Source organism: Leguminivora glycinivorella, chromosome 1 (assembly GCF_023078275.1).
Source record: "Leguminivora glycinivorella isolate SPB_JAAS2020 chromosome 1, LegGlyc_1.1, whole genome shotgun sequence".
Lineage (NCBI taxonomy): Eukaryota > Metazoa > Arthropoda > Insecta > Lepidoptera > Tortricidae > Leguminivora > Leguminivora glycinivorella.
Genome location: NC_062971.1, coordinates 3,619,404 through 3,633,618, shown reverse-complemented (window position 1 = coordinate 3,633,618; position 14,215 = coordinate 3,619,404). Strand labels below are relative to the sequence as shown.

Sequence of the window (14,215 nt, the reverse complement as noted above, 5' to 3'; positions counted from 1 at the left end):
GCCTGTAAATTGTGCATGTGTTTCATAAAAGGAAGTGAGTAAAATCGACTAAATTTAGATACTAGGTAATAATATATTTACCTAAAACATAGCGACCATGATATAACTTTATATTTTTTTTATTTGATGACGCCACATACCAGTCATCTAGGTGTTCTATAATATAATTATGTTGCTCCAGTGGCCGTATCATTGGCGGAAATTAGACTGTCATAAAATTAACATGCCGTCATTTTTCTTCACGTTGAAAAAAAAGAGAAGCATAAAGACCTATGATGAAAGATATAATATGGTATGGGCCATAGTCGTGTTTTATCACGTCATATAATGCATCTCTTTCGCACTTAACTGTTTAGAACGTGACAGACAGATATGGTGACAAATTATAGATACCTAGCCGTCCATCTTAGCTCTGTGGCCGTATCATAGTTGTGTTTTTGTCACTTACATGATTGTTAGAACGTGACAGACATGGTGAAATATGGTAGACATTGGTGCGAGATTTTGTTGCTGCGAGATAATTTACGCGTCTTCTTCTAATGAGGAGGTACACTTAAAGGTTATGACAGATGGCGCCACCCTGTTAGTCCACTGCACAGATAAAGAATTTCGTACGTGAGGGCGAGAAGATGGTATTTGTTTTCTCTCTCTCGTGACATGCCTAGACACACAGTATAAGGATAAATCAGTAGTTAATCTCCGGCAGCGGCGACGCGGTCATTACTACTGCGCAAGGTCACGCAGGGTTGTACCCTGTGCTACTGTCCTACTCGTAGTAACTGTGTATGGCGCTATGCTAGTACCAACGCTCTTTCTACCTTTTTATCTAATAAAGATTCAAGTACGTGTTTGTTTCTTAAATACTGACGAAATCGTATTTACATAAAATGTTTGAATAGATGTTTGCACAATATTTAAGTAGGTACCAAACTTTCAAGCTAGATAGATCGCAGCATCTACCTAAATGTCGTTACAGATTAAATCCTTATTGATTTTAATGTGTCATTCTAGCTTTAAATCTCACTTTTACGCCAGTTACGTAAGCAATAATGTACCTAACACTGCAAAAATATAACAACCACTTACTTTTCTGGGTGTCTAGGAATTCTAAAGAACATTCTGACATTTCCGCATTTTGAGAACTGTTCTCCATACACCCATAAACACTACAGTAACGAAAATATGTCTTCGGTGCTGACGTCATTTTCCCCCGAACTCAACACGTCAACACAGCGCGCGAACGCGGCCCCGACTGTCCAGCCCAATACTTACCAGTTTCGCATGTATTCGGTGCATATGGAGAGTAGTTTTCGACACACCGCGCGGAGTGAAGTTTGTTAGAAGAGTTATTACTGCTTTATACTGTGCTAGACACTTGCACAGGCGCCGCCTGGCGGGATAAAATGTCAGAGTGCCTCCTCATTGTATTAATGACATTAGGACGGGTAGTCTATCTCGCGGCGACATACTCTCGCGCCAATCATGTGCTAACCCCGCAGGTATAAATTTTAGACATAAGTCTACTATGCGAAAAACCCGCGGTTCATGAGATTAGCCGGAGAAGAGTGCCGCTTAATACGGAGCTCAGGGGGGTTACCATGACGTACTAAAGACGTTCAGTTTAGGTTGAGAGAAAGGGACACAGCTATAGCAGTTACATAGCTCCGTCCCTCTCTCTCAACCTAAACTGAACGGCTTTAGCACGTCATGGTAACCCCCAAGAACACTCCAGCCGGCGTAGCCGAATGGCAATCATCGACGCTAGATGGTGACGGAAATGCAGTCTGGCTCTGTCGCGCCAATCCGCAAGAGCGATAGAGATAGATAGCTGCGAAACAAATATTATCGGCGTGAGCGTTTGTACTTTTGGCTACGTACCCTGTAAGCCTTTGAGAGCTCTCGGCTTGACAAATTAATTAATTTAAACACTAACGCCTTTGATTCTATTTCGAGGATTTAAATTAAAAGGACTAAAGACTGTGGAACTGGGCTGGACATGTCTGCAGCATGCACCCTGAACGGTGGGCCAAAATGGTTACCGAGTGGGACCCACGGAACACCGTAGAGGGTGCAGGCCGGGGTTCAAACAGACTAAAAAAGAGATGGAGGGTTGACTTGAACGCATTCTATCCAAGCTGGCAGAATTACGCACATGACAGGGTTGAGTGGAACAAGCGAGGGGAGGCCTTTGCCCAGCAGTGGGACACTACAATAGGCTAATAAAAAAAAGGACAGTTAAGTTATTTTATATTTTTTGCAGAGCTTTGGTTTACCTATGTCAATGTCCCTGTATCCTTGAGCCTACGGGATTAATATGTTTATGAATGACACAAAACATTAAGTTTAAATATGTCTGAAAATTCACTTTTTTCACATTCTGAACGTAGATCATCGCTTAAAGTTTATGTAACTAACACGAAAACAATATTTTTATTGAAGTTTCATGCTTTATTATCGTCACAAAATTGGCAGTGAGTTAAGTTTTGTTAACGACTTACGCTAATTGGGGGGTCCCAAATTCTGAAAATACCCCCATTAGCAAGAAAAAACAAATATTGTACATACATACATACATACATACATACATACAATCACGCCTGTATCCCGTAAAGGGGTAGGCAGAGCACATGAAACTACTAAAGCTTCAGGGCCACTCTTGGCAAATAAGGGGTTAAAAGAAAACGAAACTGTGGCATTGCAGTGACAGGTTGCCAGCCTCTCGCCTACACCACAATTTAACCCATATCCCATAGTCGCCTTCTACGACACCCACGGGAAGAAAGGGGTGGTGAAATTCTTAACCCACAGGCACCAACCAAATACCAACTTTTAATACAATGTCTTTTGGCTTAGAAGAGCTAAGGAAAACAAACAGTGGTTAACTCTAATTGTGTTCTATTCATCTATTCATTATTATTTATTTGTGTAAAAAGTACATAAGCATTACAGTTCATGACAAAACCAAGTCGCTTATATACTAAAATTACTATTAAAAATACGCATGCAGGAAATAAATATTACAGTCGTTATAAAAAATAAAAAAACAAATGTCAGAAATTACTAAACTTATACAATTCAAATTCCATTAAAAAAAAAAAAAAAAAAACTATACACAAATATTATTTAAATAAATTAAAAGTTCATAATTCTATATCTACAATAGAATTTGGTGTTAGACGGTGTTACTACTCATTGGTTAAAAATCAATCTCGAAGCTGTTATTTGAGTATCTTTATTAAATTAATACATTACACTTGTTTTTTTGACATTATTGACTTATTTTTTATCCACCCTAGTCCTTTCACGTACCTATAATTCCATTGAAACTTGTTATCTTCTCCATATCCCAAGTCGGAATATCCAATGTCAGTAATTCCCCTGATCCAATCCACGAAAGGGGCGACGTTGGTGTAAAATTCTGCCGCTTTTATGTAGCATTGAGACTGCCCGTGGGAACAGAGGCCAACGAGAACGTTGTTCCGGACAAGAGGACTGCCAGAGTCACCCTGAAAAATGTGCAAAAAGGTTGTCAACACACTTGCTCATAACCGTAGATCAAAGAGGATCGAGTATTATAGAGAATTACTGTCAAAGTAAAATGTGTAATCACAGTACATAGACTGGCATCTCTCGACACCGGCTTAAAACTTTTGAACCTCAGTTTTGACAATTTGGCCCATATTCTTAGCTTGATATGTTTTAAAATGTCAAATATTTATATTAGCGCCATCTAGCTCACCGTACCTTTTTTCTGTATGGTATGGTTTTGAGGTACGTTTTTTTCTTAGACTTTATCGGTCTTTACGAAGTTATATAGGTCTTTGGATTAAATATAAGAAGATCATACTATGGAGTACATTAAAATATTTAAAATGCGACTGCCTAATAAGAACGCGCATACACTACACCACACATAGATGGCGCCACAAAAAATGTCTTGTATCTTTCGATTAAACTTGTAGATGGCGTTAAGTGTCACTTTTGACATAGATTCATGGCTCGAAAGTGACACTTAACGCCAATCTACAAATAATAGATGGCGACAAGGCATTTTTGGTGGCGCCATCTATGTGTGGTGTCTAGTGAAGACGCGTACTTAGGCGGTCGTATTTTAATGTATGGGATGGTATGATCTTCTTATATTTAATCTATGTCATAACAAGGATGTCTTTGAACCGTTTTCAAGCTCATAACACATAAGAGGGCGCGTGGCTTTTTAATACATTGCTGCACTTGTGCGGAACCCGGTATACTTAGCTGAGATTGAAGCGGGACGCAAGTCTGAGTCGAAATCGCGTAAAAAGTAACTATCTTACAAAAAAAGTGTGGTTGACAACTCTGGAAAGAAAATGGTCCACTTAACCCACAGGGGGCACGGGAGGCACGTTCTTATATTAACCGGGATATAGACCGTGATTACCTTTTTGATTCTTCGTGATCATGATGCATGCAACTTTTGGTCTTCCGTGATCATGATACAGTTATGCAACTAACTTTGGTCTTCCGTGATCATGATACAGTTATGCAACTGCGTCGAAATATCGGGGCCTCGACATAAATCAAAAGGGTAATCACGGTCTATATCCCGGTCACTATAATTCTAAAGTAATCAAATCCTGCACTTGCAACCTTTTTATAAAAATACTTACATGACAACTTCCCGGTTTATTGGTTTAACACAAATGGTAACATTTTTAACATTATCTAAAGGATATTTCCAATGCATATGATTATGCGCAGGAACATTGGCCACGCATTCTTTTACGTCCAACGTACGAACCTTCATACTCATTAGGTGTTTAGTAGGACGGTAATGCTGAAATAGAGGTACAATAACCTTTTAATATCCATACTAATATTATAAATGGGAAAGTGTGTGTTCCTGTTTGTCCGTCTTTCACGGCAAAACGGAGCGACGTTTTGATGTGATTTTAAGGGGAAATAGTTGAGGAGGTGGAGAGTGACATAGGCTACTTTTTGTCACATTCTAAGGCGAGTGAAGCCGCGGGCAAAGCTAGTATTATATACAAATGTGTACTGCCCAACCGTTAGTCTATTTAGATTGGTATGATAAATAAATAAATACATAGTATATAGGACATTCTTACACAGATGGACTGAGTCCCACGGTAAGCTCAAGATGTCTTAGTGTTGCAGATAGAAAACACCCATGGCTCAGCAACAAATATCTGTGTCCATCACACAAATAAATGCTCTTACCGGGATTCGAACCCGGACCGCGGCGTAGCAGGCAGGCTCACTACGCGCTAGGCCAGACCGGTCGTCAAAGGAGGCCCATTGACATTGACACTAGCAATGCACCGAAGAGAAAATTTCCAAAATTGCTAACGTTTTTTCATGGAAAGTTCTAGGTATTGTTCTTCGCACAAGCCAAGCTTTCAGGCCAATTTTTGTGGCATTCGGTGAGTGGATAATTGACAACATTTCATATTTTTAAGTACTACATGTTACTAAAAAACTTGTAAAGGTCAACCGGAGTGGCTTTAAAACGCAGGGGCGACTTTGACTTTTTGTGTGGTAGGGCACAGCACAGCAGATATCGTCTCGCTCGAATCTAGAGCAGAGCCCAACTGAGCAGAGCCCAACCTCCGCCTTACGGAAGACCGCAGCCAAATAGCACTAGACCCTACTCATAGTGTTGTGTTCCTGTCGGTGTGTAAGGCTGCCAGAGCTCAACGAGGGTGCGGTGTGCTGATGACGGGAGGACTTACGGAACTATCTTGTTCCGTCTATTGTCCTTTGAGTCGTCGGCAACCCGAACCCTCCTTAGAACTTGTACACTCCCTTTTGTGTGTACTTAACACATCAGCAAAAGGGAATGTACAAGTTTCTAATGGGGTGGCAACGCGCATGTGACACTATTGGAGTTGCAGGCATCCATAGATTACGGTGACCGCTTTACATCAGGCGGGCCGTATGCTTGTTTGCCACCGACGTAGTATAAAAAAAAAAAATATTTAAAATCATACTCTAAGTAAATTCGCGATTTTCTGTGTTAGATTTACAAGAATATTTATTGATTTAACAAGTGACATGAACAGTTTCAGTAAATAATGAATAATGATAATTTTAAAAACCATCAAAGTAACCCTAAATTTTCCTAAAGGCCACCCCGGTTGACGGTACTAATTGACAAGTGTCAACTAAAACATCTAGACTCAAGAAGTATTTAAAAAATCACGTCGACCCTCGCTCCGGGTCGTTCCTGTGTCAAAGGTCGTCCATCGCGGTTCAACGCGGCAACGCGGCGAGCGTGTTGGGCTCCTTTGCTTCGGGAGGGACTCGGAGTGGATTTAGTTAGTAAGTAGTTTAGGTTATTCTCAGCGTTATTTGTAATTTTTAATTTATTTAGTTGGTAGAATTATGTGTAATTGTTAGTTTTAAAAGTAACTACCTCATCTTTTCCGCGGCCAGCAAATCTGTGGACAACATTTAGTTCATATTCCGTCTCAGGCAGTTCCACAGGTTGTACAGTGCGACTGAATGTTAGCGGTCGGGTCAGGTGCAGAAGGGCGATATCATTAATGGTCACATCGTCATCGTTATAAAGTGGGTGGACAAATACACGATCAAATGTGTAAAGTTGGCTAGTTTTAGTTGTATTTCCCCCGACCCAGGCTCTGTTCCGTCGCTTTTTTATCGGTCTGAAAAATAAGTAATAATATAAAAGAAGAAACTGACTGACTGACATATCAACGCACAGCCGAAACCGCTGCGCTGGTGCTAGAGATTCCAAATTTGGCTCGTAGGTTCCTTATAAGGTGTAGAGGAGCACTAAGGAAGGATATTTCACAATTCAACTCCCTTGGGGGGTGAAATGGGGGTTCAAAGTTTTGTATGTAAAAACAAGATTAGATTAGTACGCGGGCGAAACCGCTTGAAAAAGCTAGTAAGTAATAATAATAGATGTCGGCGATTTTAAGTATAATGTAACTACGTGCTGAATTCTATTGTCTTCGGCTAAAGCTCGGCCACACATGCGCGTTTTGAGAGCGTAGGCGGAGCGTCAGCGTAGCGTCAGCGGAGCGCATTGATAGCGGTGCGCCGGACGAACACTGGCGTTGCGCCCAGCGGACACCGGCGGGAACTAACGAGCGCGGATTGCGAGCGGAATGCGCGTGGATTGCGAACGGAACGCCACGCCAGCGTTCGTCCGGCGCGCCGCTATCATTGCGCTCCGCTAACGCTCCGCTGACGCTACTCTATCAAAACGCTTTATATGTGGCGGAGGCTTTTGCGCGATAGTTACTCATGAAGTAAAGCCTTCATGGCTTCCGATTTGATTCGATTATGATAATTTATAATACATCCCGACAATTCTTTTTTCGACGAATCTTTACAGCGTTCGTGGTCAGCGGGTGACTGAGGAAAATTACAATGTGCAAAAACTACCCACATACAAGACAAATTACATGTCCGTTTTTGGGTTACAAGTTTACATAATATGTATATGTGTCAAATTTTAAGTTAATTGGTTTAGTAGTTTCGGGGAAAATTGGCTGTGACAGACGGACGGACAGACACAGGAGTGATCCTATAAGGGTTCCGTTTTTACGTTTTGAGATACGGAGTCCTAAAACTAAATGAAACATATTTTATTAAGACCAATAAATAAATTTATGATTGTGTAAACTAGTGTTTTGTCTGATTTTATGATCAATCGTAGATAGGTACAGTGGCGGCTGGTGAAAATTTCTGCTAGGCAACAATGATTTGATTTGTGTTTCTTGTCACATCTCCTATATTGACAATCCACTAACTAAAGTTTCTGTTTGATCCAATGGTTGACGGGTAGAGAGTGCCTTAAGGCATTAAGTCCGCCATTTGTACAATTTTATGTCGTGCAATAAAGTCTAAATAAATAAATAAATGAGCAAAGATACCTATCTTTGCATTAGGTACTTTACTACTAATCAATTTTAGCCTGTCTGTGAGAATCGGCTGGTATGGATCAGCCGCTGCTGATAGGTACTTACTCGACACAGTGAGCTGCCGTGACTAGCCACCTATTCGAGATGATGCCGGCACCGCAGTTTCCGATGAACGCGTAATATGGGTAGTCCGCGATATTGGCATATTCTCCATACCAAATGCGGGAAGATAACTCATCACCTGAAAGAATTCATAATTTGTTAACCAGATCCAATAATTTTGACCCGATCCGGTGCTTCCTATAAGTTCGGCGGTCGTGGCAGGTGCATAATTTTGTATTATTATGTTCCGAGAGTATGATCTGAAGGTAAGCACTATCTGATATAAGAAGGTCTGATATTTTGTTTATTTTAAGGAGTTTATGGTGCTTTCAGCTAGCAAAAAAATTTCACACAACCCCTATCTGGCTTAATTTGAGAATATTCCAATGACTCTTTGTACGATTTAAACAAACAAAGGTTAATATGCTGCCAAAACATGTTCTTTAAAAGTCCTCTTCATGGTTGTTCAACTGGGCACTTACAGAATAAATTTAAGTATATAATAAAAAAAAACCGGCCAAGTGCGAGTTGGACTCGCCCACCGAGGGTTCCGTACAAACTTTCAATGGTTAAAATAATCATACTACTTATACTCATATTCATTTATTCATATTTGTAACGCCATTTTACACGTCAAGATTTGATTTAAAAAAATAATATTTATACAGCAATAATACTTAGAGAATAAATAGACAGAAGATTGAAATTACAAAAAGTTAGGCAATATTCACATAAAAACTGCACAAAAATATTTTTCTAATTAGGTAATAAAAAAATTGTCATTAGTGTAGAACGGGTGCTCGACCAGCCAATTTTTTAAGCGATAGGTACTTAAAGTTCGACACACTAGGCGCTTCAACCACATATTGCGGCAATTTATTATAGACGGCAGGGTCCATCACATGTGTTAATTTGACCGTAAATTGGATTTCGCCAATTTACGGTCGATACCTACTAACTTTCCGGCATTTCGAATGTTGTACTTGGAACACATGTTGTTAGTTTTGTCACAGAATATATTATGTATAATAGTACAAGTACAGAAGGCTCCTTTGATGTTCACAAAATGACGCCATTCTAAATTCTTACCTACATTAACAAACGGACCGCACGCGAGCAGCCAACATTGAATTTTTCCCCTCACTAGCTCGGAAACACGTGTTTTGTCCTTTAATACCAGCGGGTAAAAACGCATTTTACCCACTAGTGAGTGGGTAAAGTAATTTGACCTTGAATAAATTCAAATGAACTGCTTTAAAATTGATAAAAGTAGGTGAATCTAGTAATAAAGATCATTTACCACCTGTGGAACTACTGGAAGCAGTGATAAACGCATTTCTTGCGTTGTAGTTTCCTCGCTACAGTGTGGGGAAAAGTTTTGTGTTACACTCGGGTGCAAATGTATTTTACTTCTCGTGTGTTAAAAAACTCGCAAGTTCATGATTCTTCAAATAACTATTATACAAATAACTATTATTGCGCCGCGCGAAGGTCGTCGCCAATGAATGGGCCGCGAACTCGCAGCCGCTGACATGTACTTGTAGCGCGGCGATAGAATCGCGGAGTGAGCCGCCCCTGGTTTTGTATGCTGCCAAGTTCTCTCTTACATAAATGGCTACCTGCATGATAACTTTTGCAGGCAGTGTAATGAGTGTAAAGCTAGGAACATACTACGCGGACGTCCGTCGTAAATCGACCGCGACCGCGACCGAACAGTGTGCACGGAACAAAACATCCAGCGAGCCAGATTTCGAACGGACGTCCATGCGCTCAAGGCCACGTCCACGTCCGTCGACCGATAGTTTGCACGGTTAAGTGTATATTCATTGTCCAGATCCCCGTCCGCGGTCGATTTACGACGGACGTCCGCGTAGTGTGTTCCTAGCTTAAGGATTCTTATTTTTTAAAGGGTTCTTTGGCCGGAGTGTCTACTGTCTACAGGTACCTGAGCAACGATCCTGACAGCTCGTTTCTGAAAGCGAAAGACCCTCTCCCATTCAGGACAACATCCCCAGACCAGACCTCCGCAACGTACTGTATTAATGAATGGACAGTGGCGAAATAGCATGTCCGGGCTACTTCTGGAGCCACAGACTTTGCAACTCGACCTAAGGCAAAGCACGCACTGCCCCGACTACCACACGGTTTATCTACTTGCTGGTCCCATTTTAAGCCCTGATCAATCTTTAAACCTAGGAAAGTAGTCGTGGATGCCTGTTCAAGTATTTTCCCATTAATTATGAACTATCAACGGCGTGGTCATGCGGCCCGAAAGATTAAAATGCACAAAGTGTAATTAAAATGTTGGCAGCCTGTATCGCAACTGGAGGACCTACGGAAGTAATTAGGACAATAGATCCTTCCTCCTTCCTCCTTCCTTCCTTCCTCCTCCTTCCTTCGGTCCTTTGAGTCGTCGGCACCCAGGCCCCTTTTAAGTACAGGTTTGTACAAGTTTCTAATGAGTCGACTCGGCAACGCACATGTGCCACTCCTTGAGTGGCAGGCGTCCATATGTAACAGTGACCGCTTTCCATCAGGCGGACCGTATGCATGTTTGCCACCTACGTGGTACAAAAAAAAAATCTCGACGAATTCACCTTAAACATTAAAAACTAAATCAAAATCGATTGATTCGTTCGGGAGCTATGATGCCAGACAGACATGTCAAGCGTCAAACCTATTATTATTATAACACTCCTTCGTTTTTGCGTTGGTGGTTAAAAACAAGAAACCTCATTCAAAACTATAATAAAACACAACTTTCTATGAAAATCGGTAAAGTGCGAGTCGGATTTCGACATTTCCATACAAAAAGGTCATGAGCGCCTGACGACATGTGATAGCAACGTACACTAGATTTGTACTTTAAAGATTTTGCGTATATTTTGGAAACTATAAGAGATAGAGCAAATAGACTTCAGATTTTGGTTGTCGGTGGCACAATTTTTTTGTTTTCGTATATATACACCATTTTTTGGACCTATTAGGGTAATATTATGGTCAGTGCAGTTCTAAACAGTCTTAAGCGCCTCTTTTTTAGTAGGAACTTAAGTCATTTTGGCAAATGATTAAATTTTTTAACAATTTCTAAACAGAAATGAATTTCTTTCTACCTGTCCATGGAGCTCACAAAATTTCAAAACATTTAGTAAGTACTTGCAGCGGCAGTGAGTGAAAATCTCAATTTGAGTTTTTTTCTCTTAAGTCTGACTTACGCTTGACTGTAGATTTCTAATAGGTTTTCCTGTAATCTACAGGTAGAGGGCTACCTCGTGTATTTTTTTGAAAATTTTACGCTAAGTAGTTTCGGAGATAAGGGGGGGGAATGGTCATTTTTCTTAAATAACTTCTAAATTACCAAAATAAAAACTATAAAAAAAATATATTTGAAATGATTATAAAATGCTCTTTCATTTGATATGTATCACAATATAGTTCTAATAACTTTGATTTTTAATTTTCAATTTTACCCCCCAAAAGTGCCCCTTATGATTAAATTTCGTTTAATTTCATTTAATTATACTACATGTCCGTCTTTGAGCCACAGGTTTACATACGTGTGCCAAATTTCAAGTAAATCGGTCCAGTAGTTTCGGAGAAATCGGCTGTGACAGAGGGACAGACAGACACGCGAGTGATCCTATAAGGGTTCCGTTTTTCCTCTTTGAGGTACGGAACCCTAAAAACGCATTTTTGAGCAATATGGATGAGAGATACAGATAAAAAATTAGCCATAGGCCAAAGTCTAATAGATATTCATGGTGTTTGAACAGTCCCTAAAACAGATCGATATAAACACTGTATGATAGATAAATTCGACATCAAAGTCGGAGTTAGCGTAAGCGCCATGCCAGGTTTTCTATATGGCCGCCATACACAGATCCTAAACTTTATTTTTTACAAATAACAGTGGCTGGACTATGCCCAGATATTCTTGCTTTGTGTATCATGTGTAGTTGAGGTTCGCACCGTACAATTTTTTTTTCGCAGCCGTATCGTCTTGTACGCAATATGTTAATTTTCTAGTAGCATTTGTACGAAATCGTAATTGGTACTCGGGAGGATTAAGTCAATACTGTCTAAACCATATGCTTTACGTCGAGTTTCTAGGACAAAATGCGTAACTTATTATGTGATTTATTAAGCCCATGTCTTGTTATAAGAAAAAAAAATAATAGCAAATAAATACGGCTACTCAAAGTTGTCTTCATACTTAACGATACAGTCTTTAGTTTATAAATAATTTTGAGAACTAAAGTTTTGGGAATAAAGGGATTTATAATCAATGAATATTTATAATATAAAGATGAAGTTAATTTAATGTCTGGAATGATAAGTGTTTTCTTACATGTATTAAAATAAATAACCTGAAAAAGAAGCTAAGATCAATGGTGTTGTTACATAAATATGATATTACCTGTTTCATTGCTTCTCTGAGCAGGTAATGCGTATATTGAGGTCACCGCGATGGCAAATACAACCGAAGGTAGCCACATCTTGGATATGTTGTAGAACTAACGGTTTGTTACTTTTCAAGTACAGAATATATACTACTATACCTACGCTATCTTACCTTAAGTGCTTTGTTAACACGTTTACAGCGCCATCAGTAAGCGCTATGTTGCGCTATATTTTTGTTACTTGCTTAAACGCGAGTTATTTTCTCCATTTATAAACACTGACAGCTTTTCAGAAACAAAGTATGTGCTACTAAACTGCCAGTCTGAGATCTCTATTCAAATACAACCGTAGGTACCGGGGTTAGGTAATCTCGGCTGGCAGTTTATGTCTACCAATCAAGGATTATTTAAATAGGATTTACATACTTCATACTAAGAATCGTAATTCGTATTTCGTACCTCGATTGTTTAGCGCCACCCATTAAATAATATCATAACTACACTGATGATGCCTACATTTTTTTTTTGCTTTTTAAATGTGTATTGACGTGATATCATGATTTTAAAATAAAGAAATAATGTCATTTGTTCTTATAAAACATAAAGACACAAAAATATTTATTATAATTATAATTTAAGTTTTAAGCCTAAAAGGCCCTATACATTTCAGGGGTACGCTTTTTTGTAGTATTAAATCCTTGCTATACCAATCGAAATATTTTCCATACAGATCATTATTACTTACATTGTGAACTAGAAGAGCCATATGGCCTATTTGTATCTCCATTGAACACTGGCCGCATTTAGCTTGATACAAGTATAGATAATAATAATTTTTATGATCTTGATTCTTGATATAATTCTTTATGATGTACACGAAACACACTAGAGATAGTTCCATATTTTTTAGCTTTTTTTATTTATTATTCCATTATATTAATATTTCACTTGATAACCCTGTTCACTTTCTGTAAATTTTATACTATCGAGTTACATAACTAAAACGAACGTATTCTGTAACTTTAAACACGTGGTCAAAATTGTATATAATTTACCACCCCCAATAACAATAGTACTAATTAATATTGTCTTTGGTTACCGCGATAGGTGGTTCATCATCTCATGAAATAAAACTATGGGAACGGGTGACTCCCGTTGACCGCGAATTCTGTAAAGTGTTCGAAACTTCGGGATGAATAATTCGTTCCATAGTCTTATTTCAATAGTAATAATTATTATTTAGAGCCCATTGTGCCCACTGCTTGGCAAAGGCCTTTCCCTCTTCTTCCACTTATTCCTGTTTAATGCAATATCTTGCCAGTCTTTCAAAAAGTATGTAAGTTAATATGGGGTGGAAAGTTACTTCATGCAGAAAAAGTGTTAACATTGTTTAATACACATACGAGTACGTAATAATTACGCAATGCATTATATAAAATTTATGTATTATGCGGAATGCAGTTAGATAACTTTTTACTTGTCATTTTTCAATTGGCACGTGTTTTTTATTACGTAAAAATAAAAACCGCGCGTGTTATAAACATGCATGACGTGTCTGAAAAATAACATCCGATATATATTATGTACAACTAGCTTTTGCCCGCGGCTTCGCTCGCGTTAGAAAGAGACAAAAAGTAGCCTACGTCACTCTCCATCCCTTCAACTTTCTTCATTTAAAAAAATCATGTCAATTCGTCGCTCCGTTTTGACGTGAAAGACAGACAAAACAAACAGACACACACACACATTCCCATTTATAGTATTAGCACAGATTAATAGTAAGTTACTAACGTGTATTAGTATGGAATGTATGGATGCATA

The 14,215-nt window shown here is 39.1% G+C and overlaps 1 protein-coding gene across 1 annotated transcript; it reads right to left on the bottom strand.

The window, feature by feature from the left end:
* Nucleotides 1-3,307: 3,307 nt before the first annotated feature.
* LOC125233208 (transmembrane protease serine 9-like) lies at nt 3,308-12,490 on the bottom strand. Its single transcript, XM_048139121.1, has 5 exons — nt 12,412-12,490; nt 7,998-8,133; nt 6,416-6,665; nt 4,650-4,816; nt 3,308-3,506 (listed from the first exon to the last, which is right to left on the bottom strand). Exons 1-5 carry the CDS (start codon nt 12,488-12,490, stop codon nt 3,428-3,430), a joined length of 711 nt encoding a protein of 236 aa, XP_047995078.1. The 3' UTR covers nt 3,308-3,427.
* Between the last annotated feature and the right edge of the window lie 1,725 nt (nt 12,491-14,215).

What these genes read in the sequence shown, in the direction of transcription:
- LOC125233208 (XM_048139121.1), bottom strand. Translation starts at nt 12,490, where the DNA reads ATGTGGCTACCTTCGGTTGTATTTGCCATCGCGGTGACCTCAATATAC. An exon ending in ACGGCAGCTCACTGTGTCGA is followed by an intron (nt 6,666 to 7,997) that starts GTAAGTACCTAT and finishes CTTATTTTTCAG; the next exon opens with ACCGATAAAAAAGCGACGGA. An exon ending in ATAAACCGGGAAGTTGTCAT is followed by an intron (nt 3,507 to 4,649) that starts GTAAGTATTTTT and finishes CACATTTTTCAG; the next exon opens with GGTGACTCTGGCAGTCCTCT.